The sequence below is a fragment of the Poecilia reticulata genome, linkage group LG17, assembly GCF_000633615.1.
Source record: "Poecilia reticulata strain Guanapo linkage group LG17, Guppy_female_1.0+MT, whole genome shotgun sequence".
NCBI lineage: Eukaryota > Metazoa > Chordata > Actinopteri > Cyprinodontiformes > Poeciliidae > Poecilia > Poecilia reticulata.
The window spans coordinates 11,128,572-11,144,190 of record NC_024347.1 but is presented as its reverse complement, the minus strand read 5'-3'; the positions used below and the strand labels follow the sequence as shown (position 1 = coordinate 11,144,190).

The window sequence follows — 15,619 nt, the reverse complement described above, 5'->3', positions numbered from 1 at the left end:
ATACTGAAATTTCCAGAATATTTCATGACCGTGCAGAAATCTTAGTATAAAGATAAAASCATTCGTCTTTACCTCAAAGTATCTTTTCCCAGTGTCCAGCAATATTTTATTAAAGAGTTCAACATCCTTCTCCTCCATCAGCTTGTCAGAGTAGACTCTGGAGCTCTCATGGAGCCACAGATGGACCAGGTCCGTGGGATAACGGATACATTCTGGTAGGGCAAAGAGGATACCCTATGCAAAAAGAAATCATGGAAAAAACATCAGATTACATTTAATAAAAAAAACTAATTTTGCTGAATGAACTGAGCAAACTAAATCTCCAGGTATTTGTTTTTTTCTTAATTTTTACACAGTTTAAAGTTTCCTTTGAATAAACAACATAGTTGTTTCGTTTGGTAGAGGATCAAATAACGGTGTTATTATTTTCTACCTGGAATATATTGGAGAGGTCTCTCAGGTTGAAGATATAATGGAAACGTATGGCTGTTGGGAGGAAGTTCTGGCTGATCTTTTGATGAAGACAGATAGCTGCCTAGATGAGAAAACAACAACAACAACAACAACAACAAAACTAAAGATTTGTCTACTGAAACATGAATAAGTAGACAAATGTTGCTCTGAAGCCGTCGGTGAACCTGAATGAGAGTTCCAACCGAACGAGAGACTCCAAAGCTGAATCCTCCTTGAACGAAGTGAGCCGACAGGATGCTGGAGAAGATGGTAGCCAATGCATCAGCACCAGGGAAATGTACTGCAAACACTGCAAAATGTCTCTGGAAAAGAAAAAAAGAAGCATATTTCTGTTACAACTATTACAAATGTTCAACTTTTTAAACTAAAATCTTTCAAACTGCCAATATAATGGTGAATAAAGGATTCAGTAAGAAGTCTGTGACCGACTGTACCTGCAATCTGGGGTTGATGGAGAAGCTTCCAGCTGTCGGGTTCATGCAGGTGATATACTGGCAGTTGTGAATTTCCTTCAGGACCAGCCTCTGTCTGTCATACCTAAGACGGTTCAGTAATTTGGATTTAGATAAACCACCACACTCTGGATTGAACTGTAGCTATAAATTTAAACAGTGACGCTCTTTGACTGTCTTGCAATACTTACCAGTGASTATAGTCAAGATGCTGGCGAATGAGTGTGTGTGGTTGGACAGTGCCGTAGGCGTCCACCTCAGGCATGTTGAGGTCATCTATGAAGTAGATGAGCCTCTTAGCGGTAGGAGGAGCAAATTTACGACCAGCTTTTTTCTCCAGAGGTTTCTCCAGAACACCTGAAGGACATGGAGAGACTAAGAAAATAAGCCATCATTTGGTACATATCACAATTTAGCCACCAACATGTGAAGGGAATGAGCTGCAACACTGTAATGTATTTTCTGGGATTTTATGTGATTGACCAACACAAAGTATTATATAACTTTCAACTGGAAATAAAATAACATCCTTTCATTTCTTTTACACATTTAAGATCTAAAAAGTGTGGCCTGCAATGTTTTCAAAACCTTTTTATTTTGATAATCCAGTGCAACCAAATGATTATTCAAAATAAAATAAAATAAAGCAGCTAAGGGGATTGTTGTAACTRGAGGAATGGAAGATCCACAATTAATGTGTGAGGATTTGCTAACAGTTCACTATTTGTTGTGGACTAAACAAACACATAGTGACCTTTTTGGAAGACTAGCAAATAAAAGATGTTGGAAAAAAAAGGTAGTTTCACATAGAGTTTGCAACAGCAGGCCAYTAAGGGACAAAGCAAGCATTAAGAAAATGTACATCATCCTTACAGTCACAATCACCATGGCAACAAAGAATAGGGAAGTTGGAAAAAGGTGATAGGAATCTGGAAGGAGCTACCTGAAGGTCAGTCCTGGAAGAAAACATGTTACAACGAACAAAAGATTTATAACAGAGGCAAAGGTTCATCTTTAAAACTGAACATGCAGCTTATTAAAGTTTTTTAACAAGGCTTGAAACTTAATGGTCAGATACCATCCATCCAATCTGTCTGGGAAAAAAAAATTAGCAAAGCTTTCAGTAATTAGATGTACAAGGTTGGAAGAGGMAAACCATCAAAGACTTGCAGCTGTAATTGCAGCAAAAAGTGGCTCTATAATGTGAATAAGTGAAAACTATGTAGAATTCTTCTCTCTATGTCACAATTATGCACTAATTCTTAATAGACTACCGCTTGAAAATCAATTAACATACATTAAAGTCTGTAGCTAACAAGAAAATATTTAGGGAGTTTGAGAATACTTCTGCAAGGCGCTGTAATTCTTAACCCTCCATCATACTTCTAATCTCGGTTTCAGTTTGATAATCCAGTATTGTCTTGTAACCATTTCTAGTTTTGTAGCGGTTCTTACGTTGCAGCATGGCTGATGTGGTGTAATAATTGAAGGGCACTTTTGCCACCATGAAGTCTTCTTTCAGTTTGGTGACCTTATCAGACACCAGGATGGTTTTGCCCACGCCTGCGTTGCCCACCAACATGACAGGTTTTCCTTTTTGCAGCAGCAAGTCCATGAAGTACGTGAGACAGATGGTTTCTGGGGTGTGAACCAGCACTGTCTGAAAACAGATGGTACATGTTACCCTAAATCGATGACTTTGATACCGACACGTAGAGTATTTGTAATCACAATCACAAACCTGCAGCGGGACATCAGGTTCCAGCTCAAACGGCACCATTTTCTCACTCCAAGGTGTAAACTTTTTTGTCTCAGAATCGATGTAATAATCAAAGACTGAGCCTTGAGAAGGAAACTTTACAGCTCTCATCTCTTTAGACCACCAGCGGCTGAACTCAGTGCGGTAATCATTCAGCTGAAATGGATATAATTGAAACACAATTGTGTAAAGTGGTTTAATAATGTGTACTGATGTCAGTTCATGATCATGCGATTACTTGATCACTACGCACATGATCCTGAAAGAGAGCGCCTCCGAAGGCCCAGACACAGGCGAAGACAAAGTAGATCTCATACAGTTCTCGGGGGGAGTCTGGTGGAGTGTTGTCCTCTGTCAACAGGCAGTCCAGCAAGGAGCAGAGAGTCTGATTGACCAAAATATAGAGATGCTACAGTGTACTTGAAGAGAGAACAAAAAAAGAGCCTTTGACTTGGTGTTATTGAGAAGACCAACCTGCACCATGCTGTTTTCTGGAATGGGGGTGATGGTTTTCAGGTTACAGCGGACTTGCTCCAAGCAGTAAGGCACATACTTATCAAACAGAATGGTGAGGTTGGCCCGCTCTGATTGGGCCTGTCGGGTATCTATCCAACTTGCCACRTACCTGTGAAATGCGCTGTGTAAATCAAAAACCGAAAGCCCGAAAAACAACCAATGCATACTTTACGGTGTGAGTGTAGGGTTATCCCTGGAGTCTTACGAGCTCCAGCCAAGGTCCTGTGGGTTGACGAAGAGTATTCCTGCCCTGGACACCGTGGCTGGGGTAGCCGCCCTCAGATGGGAGATCTCAAAGAGCAGACGCATGGAGGAAGACAAACTGATCCGTTCATTACTGGCCAGAGTCAGAACCTGAGGAGTAAGAGGACTGGAAGTATAAGGATGTATAAGCTGAAAAAACACCATCCCAATTCAGTGACTTGGAATGAAATATAAATAAAAACATGCCTAAAATGTACAAGGTGGTTTTCTCTAACTACTGTAAACATATATTGTAGCAAATTAACAAGGAATGATATCTCACTTTATTGTCATCCATAACTGTGTTGAGAGACTCAATCCACATGGGGTCAATGTCCCCATCTAAAACTATCCATTTTGGTCCATCTTGGGTCACTGAGGTCAACTCTCTCATGGTATTGGAGAAAAGACCTAATGAAAGAAATAAGTTTTATATGGAGCAAAATCTATTAACTATCAAACAACAAAACCCCCTAATGTTTGTATCATGTTTCAGTAATTCTCAAAGGTTTAGGAATTTACTGTGCTATGAACCGGAATAACTCAAATTTAACGGGTGGGGSTAAYTTGATCTTTTTTAATCTTTCTTATTTTTTTCAAAATCTTTCTCTTTTTACTGTTTATTCAATATCACATGCTGTTTTTATTTTTTCTGTAATTATGTAAAGCACCTTGAAATTCCTTACTGCTGAAATGTGCTATACAAATAMAATTTGATTGATTGACTGATTGATTGATTTAATGGGATCACTGTTTATTTTGACTATGATCTGTTTATTAAATTCTTTGTAAAAAAAAAAGTGTTTAAGCTTCTCACCATCTTTCCACTCTCTGGTAGCAGGATGCAGATATCCAAACAACTCATCTGTGGTTACAGCTTTGGGGTTGATATCAGTCCATACTGACTTCTTCTTCATGATAGAATATGTCYTGTGGAGGGTCTTCAAGATCTACAAAATAAACACAAAACAAAAGCCAAAAATGTAATAACACCATAACACATAAAGAAAACAACTCTTCCATCACTGTTAATTTAATAAAATAACATGTCAACAGATACGTTGACTAGGTACAAGGTAAGAAGTTAAAACACTTGAAAAGTCTTTAAAAATGAAAACAAAAATCTTGTTTTGTTTTTATTGCCATTGATGAAGTTATTAACCTGACTTTTTCCAGTTCCAGGSCCCCCCACGACAAACACAGAATGCCTTACAGCAAGCAGCTCCTCCAGCTGAGTCACCTGAACACACACAGTTAAACAAACACAGTCYGATATAACTTCAGTCATTCCATCAGAAGTGGAAACAGTAYGGTWCAAYTGCAAACCTTAAGGATAAAATTTTCTTCAGCTTGGAGACGCAGCTCACTGACTGACTGACGAACGGCGTTTTCCAGAGTGGGATCTTTCTTCCTGGGCACATCCAACTGAGGAAACAAGTCACTGATCAGTCCGAGGAATATGGGCACATCGCTGGTCACTATCTTCGGCAGGTTAAAGTCCCTCAGAGCTCGCATCAGCACCTGAAGAGAAAGTGTTGAAGCTTGAATTTGTCAGCATTGTAAAACACTYGAAGAAAAAAWTATCACTATGTAAATYATAGGAGCTGTTTCAGTCAGAAACAGAAGTGAGACTCGCCTGTTCTTCAGGTCTGTTACGTTCCTCACGCTTCAGGGAGCCAGCTACAACCAGGACTGATTTTATAGCTCTTAAACCCCAATCATAATGATCCTAAAAAAACAAGGAAATGTAACGCTGTGTAAGTCAAAAACAATTAACAATTAGACTACTAATAGGTGTATTTTGTTATGTCAGTAATACTCTCACATTAAATGGATAACAGTGATAATAGTATTCACAGTAACTTGCTACTTCTTTATTTTAGTTTATCACGTGGGGAAACAGAGAGAGTTGGAATATAAACACAACAKGTACCAGGATATACAGTAGGTAAGCTGATAGCTGATAAATTAAACAAAAAAAACTTAAATAATGACAGTCATAAAATAAWCTTCACATRCAACTTTTTAAGAGCATGCCAAGCCATTTTTCAAATACATTGTAGTTCATGACATTTTACATATTTTTATGTGCGTACCTGTTTTGACAACAGCTCTTTGCACAGAGTGTAGAGACTGATGAACTTGCGTGCCAGCAGACGAGCATCGATGAACCCTTCAGCCACCAGCATGATTTCACAGATCAGTTCAAAGTCTGGGATCACCATTGCACAGGGCCTGCATTTTAGGCAAGAGATAAGAAATTACTGGTGTATATGAACCTTTKTACTGAAAGCCTCCATTTATCTCGATATCAGACCTGAACAGAGCCTTAAGGTTTTCTGGGAGCTCCGCCCTTCCAGCGTAGCCCGGGTTCAGAGTGATGAAGATCCCCACTGTTGGTTTCAGCTCGATTTCCTCACCCAAAAACTGAAACCTGCAAGAACAAACTAATTAATGCGGGCAAAAAAAATGTTACCCAACATTACAAAGCCAATAAAAAAAAAAAATACAACGCACCCGTGATAGATACATGCATACCTCTGTTTTCTGTTGCGCACAGCATCTTGAATAGTCTTGACCTGCACAGCTACCACAGACAGGACATCCACTGAGATCCTGTTGAATTCATCAAAGCAGCCCCACACTCCTGTTTGAGCCAGACCCTTATAAATATTACCTATGGACTGAAGACGCAGAATGGAGAAGGATGCAGAATACACAGCATCCCTCATTTCAGATAAGTGAAGGAAAAAAACTGGCACAGCAGAAATTGGGAAGAGCACGTTTGATGTTAGCGATACCTTATAATCCATTTGCTCTGAACAGTTGAACACATACACCATGATGCCAAGGGAGCGTCCCAGATCTTTAGTCGTCTCTGTTTTACCGGTGCCAGCCGGGCCTGATGGGGCGCCACTCATAGTCAGATGAAGGGACTGGGTCAGGGTTATGTAACACCTGATTGTGGTGGTGTTGGGATTTAAAATTGATACAGAAAGCAAAGTCAAAAACCAGGATCCTAACTATGTGGATTTTAACCACTGGGGCATTACAATACTGAATATCCATCGATATTAATCATAGCAGGAAAATGTACCAACATTAACTTGCCAAAGTAATTATACCACTTAGGCTTTTTCACATGTTGTCATGTTACACAACCATTTTATTTTTAATATTTAATGTGATGWACAAATGGAAAAAGAAGCTGGTGAGAATTGTCGTTACAATGGATAGAAAAGGAAAAACTTGAGACTGGGGTTAAGGTTTATCGTCCAGCAAGACAACAGCTGTAAAAACGGCAAGAGCAAAATGAAGCATTTTAGATTGGTCCAGACAAAGGCCAGACCAAAGTATAACTGAGAATATCAGGCAAGAYGTTAAGATGTATGTTCTCTGCTACTTTCTACCCAAAATAYTCGAGTTTGAGCAGTTAATTGGTAAAGATTTCACTAGCTAAATYTGCAAAGGATTTAAAGACATACCCCCCCCAAAAAATTATCATGCTCTTCTTTTTCTGGTATATCTCACAAAATCCCTATAAAATACATAAAGATTTATGGTTGCATCATCATAAATGTGAAAAAGGTTTGGAACATATGACTACTTTTGCAAGGCATTGCAGRAAAATCAAGAACACTTTTCTATTTCAAGGCAATATGTATTTCAATGTGGACTCTTTCTACTTTTTAATAAGCCTGCAGYGTGAGCCCATTATTAATACCTCCTTCAGGTCTAAAATCCGCTCTCCATAAAATAAATATCATTAGGTATGAGAATGTCATGAGTGGAGCTCACAGCAGTGGCTTACTACCTATCAGTAAGTGGGGTGATAACCAGTCTGTTTGTGTTTCCCAGGTACTCATAGCTGAACTGGAACTGAGCGTCACAAATGTGGACACAACAGTGACCCGTTTCTTCATCCCAGCGATGGCGGAGCTGAGACAGCCACGCGAATGCCTGTCCGTTCGTCACCTAACAGGGGAACACAGTGAAACCAACGGTAGACTCCAACAACTCGTACGTCTTACCATTCAAATAAGACCTTTTTCAGATACCTTTTGAGTGATGAGACTGCCAACCACATCTCGAGCGTGGACGTCAATGGTGCAGATGGTCATTATTTTTTGTCTGTCTCCAGGACTTAAATCCCCAAGTAACATATGAATCAGTGAGTTGAGCTGTGTGATCTTGACAAATTGACAAAAAATCACTTATTAAAAGTGCCTCTTTGTTGACCCACCAGTAGGGAAAAAAGTCTGACTTTCTTACCCTACCTGTTTTTTGTTGTAGTCCTTGAGGGCCGTCTCAAATCCTTCCTCCACCCTCTCAAAAGCGATACCCACATCTGTGGCCCACCACACCTGACTACCAGTTAATGACACCTATTTATGGGGAAAAAGAAAACAGAACAMGCAACAATAGGGTCTTACTTCTCTGTCGTTTAATAAAGGTCCGACAGAGGAATGGGTTTGCAAATTAGCCTGTGGATTGAACACCTGTGTAGAAAACAACAATGTAACATTGTTTAATGTTGCGTTGAATAGAACTAACCTTGTCAAATGTGCATAAAGCACAAAATGAAGATAGAGTTACTTCTACATGAATTGCAAGGATTATCATTTTTATTTTATTATGGGTTAAATTTGATAAAGGATTTTTCTATGGAAATTTGCCTTTAAGATTATGGGGGCTGATTGCATAACAGGATATTGGGTTTAATATAGTAGATGCAGTAAATTGAAGTTTAATGGGACATTTTTAACATWAATTATAATTAACTGATTTGACAAATCAGAAGMTTRTAGAAAAAAGTAAGTTTCTAAAATAGGAAATATTTATAGACAGTTCTTACTGAGTTCAGGTCTTCAGATGCAAATGTTCTGCACTCAAAACAATTGTTATCGCATGAATTTGGGTTGTGTTTTTTTATTAATTGCAAACAGTTTAGGTAGAAAATTAAATACTTCAAGACCATGTTTAGGAGATTGAAACAGYCTGCATGAAGGATAAAGAAGAGGAGCAAGGCTTTTTTGAATCAGAMTGTTTTGTATCATCAAATTATTGCTAAATCAAGAACTCCATTTGACATGGTGTCTGCAGCTTTCARGGAGTTACATGTCAGACTTTTAAAAAACCATTTTCATTTAACTTTAAGTCAAACATGCATAATAAAAAATAACATCATTTATTCAGCTTGTATTAGGCTTACTTGATAGGRCACTTCAGCAATACTTACAAATTATATCTAACTATTACACTCTACGTTTTCAAGCCACACTGCTCCATATATCAGACTCAGTGTGACACCTGATCCAGGACTTTTGTTTTGTGAATGTAAAACACTTATATTTGGAAAATATTATGTTAAAAATAATAAGCTACTAWACAACATTTGCGAGGATTTGAAAATTCATTCATTCATGGCTCAAATTCTGCAGGAGTGGCTGCTGAAAATAAAAAAAAGTGTATGGGACATAAATCATGACTGCCTCAAGCTGTCAACCCCCTTTATCCATCTTAATCTTCAGATGCTGACACTGGTCAGTATAGGTGTGGTTTTAAATATCAAATGAGGAACTTCTCCAACCATAATTTCTTTACTCAAATCCACATCTGTTTTCGATGGAAAGAGAACCAATCCGTGTTTCAAAATCTACAAATACGCAAAAACACAAACCTGTGCAGGATAATCAAAAAGCCACTGATCTCGAGGTTTGTCCTCATAGGCACCAACAGCCTCCTGTATCTCTTTCCTGACTGTACAGCGCATGCTGCTCTCCAGGGCATTTAACCAACACTCTGCCTGGAGAACAAAAGGTTACATATATTGATAGACATGTATATATATTTATATATAAGCTCTGTTTATAGTTTACCTGTCCTTCACAGATACACGGCTCTGAGAAAGAAACATATTCACTCTCCCGGCTGTACATCCCAATAGCAACCGCCCCTCCATCGTCATCCTCTCCTCCGGTCTCGTCTGAGTCTTTGAAGCGAAGGTCTGCTATGTTGTCAAACAACTTCAATAAATGGCGGGTCACCTGAAAATTACACACATGCGTATAAAACCGATCAGTTTTCTTCCTTTAAATCTAGATGAAGCACACTCAGTACTCCACACACATACCGAGTCAAAATACATTATTTATGAATGCCCTGTGGTAACATTTTATGGATGGGCTGGTTTTAARACAATACCAATAAAATGTGACACCTGTTTGGGCTGTGTTCCCTTCGACACAATCTCCAACAAATCTGAAGCTGAGACAAAGTAAAATCTGGGGAATGTGAGTCTCTTTGTTTCCAAATACTCAGCCAGAGCCTTCTCACACACAGACAGCCTCTGCTGTAAGGTTTCCAGGCTGTCCAGGAAGCCAGGCTTGTTGGTTACATTCACCACATTGCTGTCCTGCACCACTTCAATCATCAAACTCTAAAAAAAAAAAATCARACAAAAAAACAAGATGAGAGGATTAAAAAAAAAAAAAGAAGAAAAGTATGGACGCGTGTTAGGCTGGGTGTTAACCTGAAGGTCAGTGTGAATTCGTTGAAAGCTCTCTGCAACGTTGGCCAGCTGGCAGCGAATGTCATCGCTGTTGGTGAAGATGCTGTTCAGGTGAGCCCAAGTCCTCTGAACGGACATCCAGGTTGAGATAACTAGGTCAGCCACCATTAACTTCCTCTGCCATCCACTCACTTCTTCCTGGAAATACTCCACGTATTTGCTCATCAGGATGTTCTGGAGTTGCAGCTGAAGGTAAGGGAATATGGCAGATTCACAGCTCTTGTAGGAAGCTGCTCTTATGTAGTCGCACATTTCAGCATCTTCTGCTTGTTATTTTATTTTTTTAATTTTTAATTTTTTTGTTGATTGGATAACTGATTTGAAAGAGTGACCAAAGAGATCAAATTGTGTTTGAGCATAGTTTAACAGAAATGCAAAGTAAAATTATGTATTGYCTTAGAAATGTATTTATACCTTTGAAACTTTTGCTGCAGAGGTATGAATAGAGGCTGACGCTTTAAGCCTTTTGAAAAATAGAAAGCTCTGAAGATGTGAAGAAACGGGAGGTTGCATTCTACTTAATCACTTAGGATCATCAAGTCTTGTATGTCTGAGAATCTCCGCCAGCACGATGCTGTAATGAATGCTGAAACGAACTGACCTGGTTGTCCTCCAACGTTTCAATTAGATTCTCATCGGCTTTGAGCAAAGGTGTTCCAGTGCTGTTATGAGTCTCATATGACAGCGACATAACACTCCAGGTCTGCGTTATCTCTGCCAGAACCTATATTTCAAATGGATATAGTTCAATAGGGATAAAACAGCAATTTTTAAAGCATYTTCCAATTGATTTTCCTATTAATTTCTTTGAAGCAAGGCAGTCTCAACATGGGACTTTTCTTTAAGTTTATATTYGGCAACTTCTTATCTATTCAAACAGCATCGATTCCCTGCTTCCTACCTTCTCAATGCCCATTTCTTTTACAGCTTTGTCCACTATGTTTTTAACTTCGTCCTCCACGCGGTGTAGCTGTAATTCTAACAGGTCCCCCAAGGTGGTGCCGTCTCCCATCACAAACCGTACCTGAGCATCATAAAGGAGATTYGCTGTGCTGTGGTTGTGATCAGAATATTTGAACCCAGAGAGAAGTCTGCAGAACAGCTGCATGCAAAGCATGCAGAAACACAGCACAGCGGGAGCGCATTRGTTCTCATACTCCTGTGGTGTTCATAAGCTGCTGCCAGTGTCTCTCTCTGATGGCAGAGTTCTGCAACTCGTTGACAGCTCTCAGAGAGGTCAGCAGGTTTTTCACGGTTGATTCCAGACCCAGATAAACGTCCCACGCTCGCACTTCCTTWTCTAGCATCTTCATCTCCTGCAACGAGAAGCAGCCGCGYAGTGAGAGCACGAAAGYGAACACGTTTTTCACCACCACAAGTTGAAACAGGTCTGTCTTCTTGAATATATGCATCACGTACTTTAGCGAAACGTCGGAGCTCCATGTCCATCAGCTCAACGTTTATCTCTTTCCATGGAGTTTTTGTCCACTCTTCTATACTTGTCTAGTATTGAAAAGTTGTTTTKGGGGGGGGCAAATTTAAGAACATTTTTCTAAACCACAGTATTAAAATGTTATTTTAAAAACTATTAGAATATCTTTTATGTCTAATAAATTGTACCTTTACAAAAATGATCATGTCCCAGACTGCTTTGACAAGAATGATATCAGAGCGACACTGGCGCAGCTGTTTGTACTCTGGGAAGCTGACCTCAAATAAATCAGCCGTGTCCTGCAGGTTCTTCATTTCCATCTCAATCCCTGCAACTGACTGATGACACTAGAGAGAAAGTTGGTGGTTCAGATGCTGCTAGACCTCTGCTACTGTGTAAAGTTTCATTTTTATAACAGTTTTCCTAATATGTTGCAAAGGAACCTTTTCCTTGGCTTACCTTATCAAGAAGGTCATATGGCTCCTCCACATTGATCTTGAAGATCGATTCAGTACGAAATCGCTCCCTGAACTCGTGCTGCTTCACCTAGAATGTGAACATTTGGAAAATCTATGATGCATGTAAATCTGCTTCGATTTCAAAGTCTATAAACGTGCGGACCCTGGTAGCTGGATCACATAAATAATGTAGGAAAGGAAGGACAAAAGTTGATATAGGTATATCAGATATCAAGCTCTTTGCGGGTGGTTTGCAGACCRACATCTGACCTTGCTCACACCTAGCCTCACCTCAAACCGAACACATTTTCTGCGTATCACCGAAACTTCGTTTGACTGCAGTGGTGCAACTTCGTGTTTGACCGTGAAGGCAATTTTTCGGACACTTTTCCAATTCTCAGGCAGCTCCTATGTTTTTGGAGAATAGGAGTGAAGAACGTCATGCGCCGATGGCCGCACAAAGCCCTTCCTGTAAACAGACTTTGCGCTGGAACAAACCTCCAGCTGTGTGTAGACMCTCTCCGGAAGTTGCTGTCCRTAGGACTTGAGTAGCTCTGCAGTTGACTTGAGTGGTTTGAAGTGCTGTTCATTACTGAGCTGTCTATCTCGGATGGCCATGAGGTGTCCCATTATGCTCACCAACCCTGCATAATCCCCATCTGATACTTTGGTAGAGAGACCTCCAGCTGTGTCCTCGAGAAAATGGGACAGCTCCTTCACACTGTGAAATAATAAAGGTTGTAAAACAAGTATTTCATGAGTTATCATATAGAATAAGGTAAGCTGAGACACTGAAGATAAAAAACGGAGATAAAACCCTTGCTGGAGCAGATTGTTAAGGCTGACATGCCAAAACTCTGGTTGGGTCAAAATATTTGTTGATATGGAAAAGGAAGAAAGACTGCAGTAAATGTATACGTGTATAAAAATTTARACCTTGAAAACTTATCAGGGTTTTGGGACAAAAGGAATCTGGATTGTCATATCTAAAGTCTGGATTTTTGGCAATGGTTCAAATTACGCCCATTACATTAAATATTCAAAACCTATTTCTACAACTATTTTGTACTTCTGCAAATGATTTCTGTGGTGAATAAGAAGTCCTWGTGTGTGTTGGTCTSACCTTTGATTTACATGGTTCAGAAGGTGCTCTTTGAACATCCAGCTCCACTTTTTGATGACGTTCATGAGTGTGTGCTTGAAGGGACGGATGTCCAGCTGCAGCCAGCCACAAAATACCATCCTGTCCTCCATTTTGCTCACCCGAACATACAGAGACTCAAAAAGATTAATCTAGACGAGGAAATTATCCAGTTACAGTTGCATTATTCAGATCTCTGAATGCTAGAATAACAATATGAACAATTAAGTCACATAAGTGGAACACACTTGATCTTTAAAGTTTTCCAAGGTGGGTGGGTTCTTTTTCAGCTCATAGTCAGCATACAGCTCGGCTTCCTCTGTGCTCAACACGTGACCATAAAGCAGAAACTGCCTCATAAATTCAGACCTGAAAGGGCGAGATAAAAATAGAGGACAAAATAAATAAGTACAGATCTTTGCAAAGAGGAAATTTCATAAAACAAATCATCTGACCTGTCATCAGTCCAAAGGTAGCGGTAGCTAGAAAATGATGCCTGATACTCCCTGACCTGAAAATCAACACAATGTTTACGGTTGTGTACTAAATAAATAATACATAAGTCTGTAGAAAAGAGAATTACCTTGGCAACCGCGCCTCGTGCCCGTGAGCGGATAATATGACACATTTCTGACAAATCTTCCATTTCATCTATGTCAACCTAAAGGATGAGAACTCAGGGTAATATAGGGCTTTACAAAGCTTTACATACACAGAAACTATTTCAGTTTTGTTACTTTACAACCACAAATATGTATTTTTTTTTTTTTTTTGCCATTTTAGGTCATACATTAACTGTGACTAACACAAAACAATTCATTAGTGCAGTCTTGAAAATGTTCTGAAAAACGGACTTTTCTTACTATTTGTCTTCATAATTCTGACATTAAATAACTGTCAAAATCGAGGTCTACCATCGAAACATCACACAATATTAAAAAAGGTCTGCATAGTTGTAAGAAAAGGCCTTTGATGTGAAGTGTTTTTGAAACTACAGGTGGTAAGAAACTAACCTGCAATTAGGCTAGTTTAAAAGGTTAGTTATCCAAGCAGAAAAGGTGTAGCYTTGAAACCTTGGAATATCATTTTAAAAACTAACAGTGCTTCAAACTTCTTTACAAATTTACTCCTGACCCRTCTCCTGTGTTTCTTGGTCTTTATCATGTCATCATTTGTTCTGCAATGTTCTCCAACAAACATTTGGGGAATGTTTGCATGATTAAATGTTGATCTCTCATATTAAATACAGATAATAACTCTCTCAGACACTTGCCACAAATTTTAGATTTTGAAAGATTTGAAAATCAGATGAATATTTCTGTAAGACAGTGCACTTTCCCAGTGAATACACAATCTAAATGCATAATACCTGATAATTATCCATCTGCTTGTGTTTTGCCACCCTGTGTATGAAGGACGCCATACTTGCAATGTTGGTCACCATTTTGTCCACAATATCGTAGAAGTTTCCATCGTGACTCAAGTCCAGTGAAGGGTCAAAGGTCATTTCATTGCTGTTGAGTATCAGTTTTATTTCAAAGAGGGGGGTGATGCGCTGAGCTGCGTCTGTGTTGTCCACGAAGTACTGCAGGGAGCAGCGTACTGCGTTGGAGAAGCCAGTCACGATCATCCAGTCCACGTACTCGGTGTAYGCACGCCATTCACAGCTGCTTTGATCCGTCACACCTAGYAGAGACTGGTTCTCCTGGATCACAGTGAACAAAAAACGTTATTGGTTAAATTAAATATAATGCTTAGCAAGAGTATTTAAACCCATTTTAATGTTTTGGAGATTTTACATGATAGAGCAACAAGAAGTAGTACATAAATATACATTGGAAAGAAAGTAAAAGTGCTTTTTCAATGTTTTCCTAAAGAAAAATCTACATGTGTTCTGGATATTTATATATATTCAGCACCCTCTGCCATGATACTCTTTCAAAAAAAATCCAATGCATCTCCACCGTGAAACACGATCCCGGCAGCATCGAGCTCTGGGAATCCATTTCTCCAGAGATAGGGAAAGTGCTCAGAGTTAACGTGAARATGCATGGAGCTTTTTGTGACCCTTATTTTATGCTCCAGAACACAAACGTGAGCATACCAGCAGCAGCTTGTGTATCTGCTCCCCTGTGCTGCTGATGAGCGCCTGTTGTTTGGAAACACTGTCTTCAATATCGGAGATGTTGAGAAGAGAAGAATCACGGCTCTTTCTGGTGATGAAAGCCCGACTGCTGAATTTAACCATGAGGGCCTGAATGGCTTCAACGTTAGCTTTGCTGTTCTGGACTCGAGTAGAAATACTCTAACAACAGAAAAAGAGACGAACACAGAGTAAATACAGTTCTTTCTCAAAAAATTTGCATACTGTGATAAAGTTCATTATTTTCCAAAATGTAATGATCAAAATTAAACTGTCATATATTTTAGATTCATTGCACACCAACTGAGATATTTCAGGCCTTTTATTGTTTTAATACTGATGATTTTGGCATACAGCTCATGAAAACCCAAAATTTCTATCTCAAAAAATTAGCATATCATGAAAAGGTTCTCTGAACGAGCAGTTAACC

The 15,619-nt window shown here is 39.2% G+C and overlaps 1 protein-coding gene across 1 annotated transcript in view; it reads right to left on the bottom strand.

The window, feature by feature from the left end:
* dnah9l (dynein, axonemal, heavy polypeptide 9 like) overlaps positions 1-14,717 on the bottom strand; it is a 28,878-nt gene extending 14,161 nt beyond the window's left edge. The window contains exons 1-39 of the mRNA XM_017310208.1: positions 14,416-14,717; positions 13,630-13,707; positions 13,502-13,557; positions 13,295-13,415; positions 13,029-13,198; positions 12,404-12,626; positions 12,197-12,313; positions 11,907-11,993; positions 11,636-11,794; positions 11,435-11,518; positions 11,173-11,331; positions 10,917-11,039; positions 10,617-10,739; positions 9,977-10,201; positions 9,665-9,883; positions 9,324-9,491; positions 9,125-9,250; positions 7,722-7,829; positions 7,503-7,634; positions 7,259-7,419; positions 6,246-6,402; positions 5,983-6,128; positions 5,762-5,878; positions 5,541-5,679; positions 5,081-5,173; positions 4,771-4,965; positions 4,607-4,684; positions 4,262-4,394; positions 3,728-3,855; positions 3,407-3,555; positions 3,160-3,310; positions 2,939-3,070; positions 2,668-2,841; positions 2,382-2,586; positions 1,118-1,283; positions 909-1,011; positions 639-776; positions 434-535; positions 73-234 (exon numbers count right to left, since the gene is read on the bottom strand). Coding sequence (XP_017165697.1) covers positions 73-234; positions 434-535; positions 639-776; positions 909-1,011; positions 1,118-1,283; positions 2,382-2,586; positions 2,668-2,841; positions 2,939-3,070; positions 3,160-3,310; positions 3,407-3,555; positions 3,728-3,855; positions 4,262-4,394; positions 4,607-4,684; positions 4,771-4,965; positions 5,081-5,173; positions 5,541-5,679; positions 5,762-5,878; positions 5,983-6,128; positions 6,246-6,402; positions 7,259-7,419; positions 7,503-7,634; positions 7,722-7,829; positions 9,125-9,250; positions 9,324-9,491; positions 9,665-9,883; positions 9,977-10,201; positions 10,617-10,739; positions 10,917-11,039; positions 11,173-11,331; positions 11,435-11,518; positions 11,636-11,794; positions 11,907-11,993; positions 12,197-12,313; positions 12,404-12,626; positions 13,029-13,198; positions 13,295-13,415; positions 13,502-13,557; positions 13,630-13,707; positions 14,416-14,676 — 5,568 coding nt within the window. The 5' untranslated portion in view covers positions 14,677-14,717. The remainder of the gene's footprint in view (positions 1-72; positions 235-433; positions 536-638; positions 777-908; positions 1,012-1,117; positions 1,284-2,381; positions 2,587-2,667; positions 2,842-2,938; positions 3,071-3,159; positions 3,311-3,406; positions 3,556-3,727; positions 3,856-4,261; positions 4,395-4,606; positions 4,685-4,770; positions 4,966-5,080; positions 5,174-5,540; positions 5,680-5,761; positions 5,879-5,982; positions 6,129-6,245; positions 6,403-7,258; positions 7,420-7,502; positions 7,635-7,721; positions 7,830-9,124; positions 9,251-9,323; positions 9,492-9,664; positions 9,884-9,976; positions 10,202-10,616; positions 10,740-10,916; positions 11,040-11,172; positions 11,332-11,434; positions 11,519-11,635; positions 11,795-11,906; positions 11,994-12,196; positions 12,314-12,403; positions 12,627-13,028; positions 13,199-13,294; positions 13,416-13,501; positions 13,558-13,629; positions 13,708-14,415) is intronic.
* Positions 14,718-15,619: the final 902 nt, after the last annotated feature.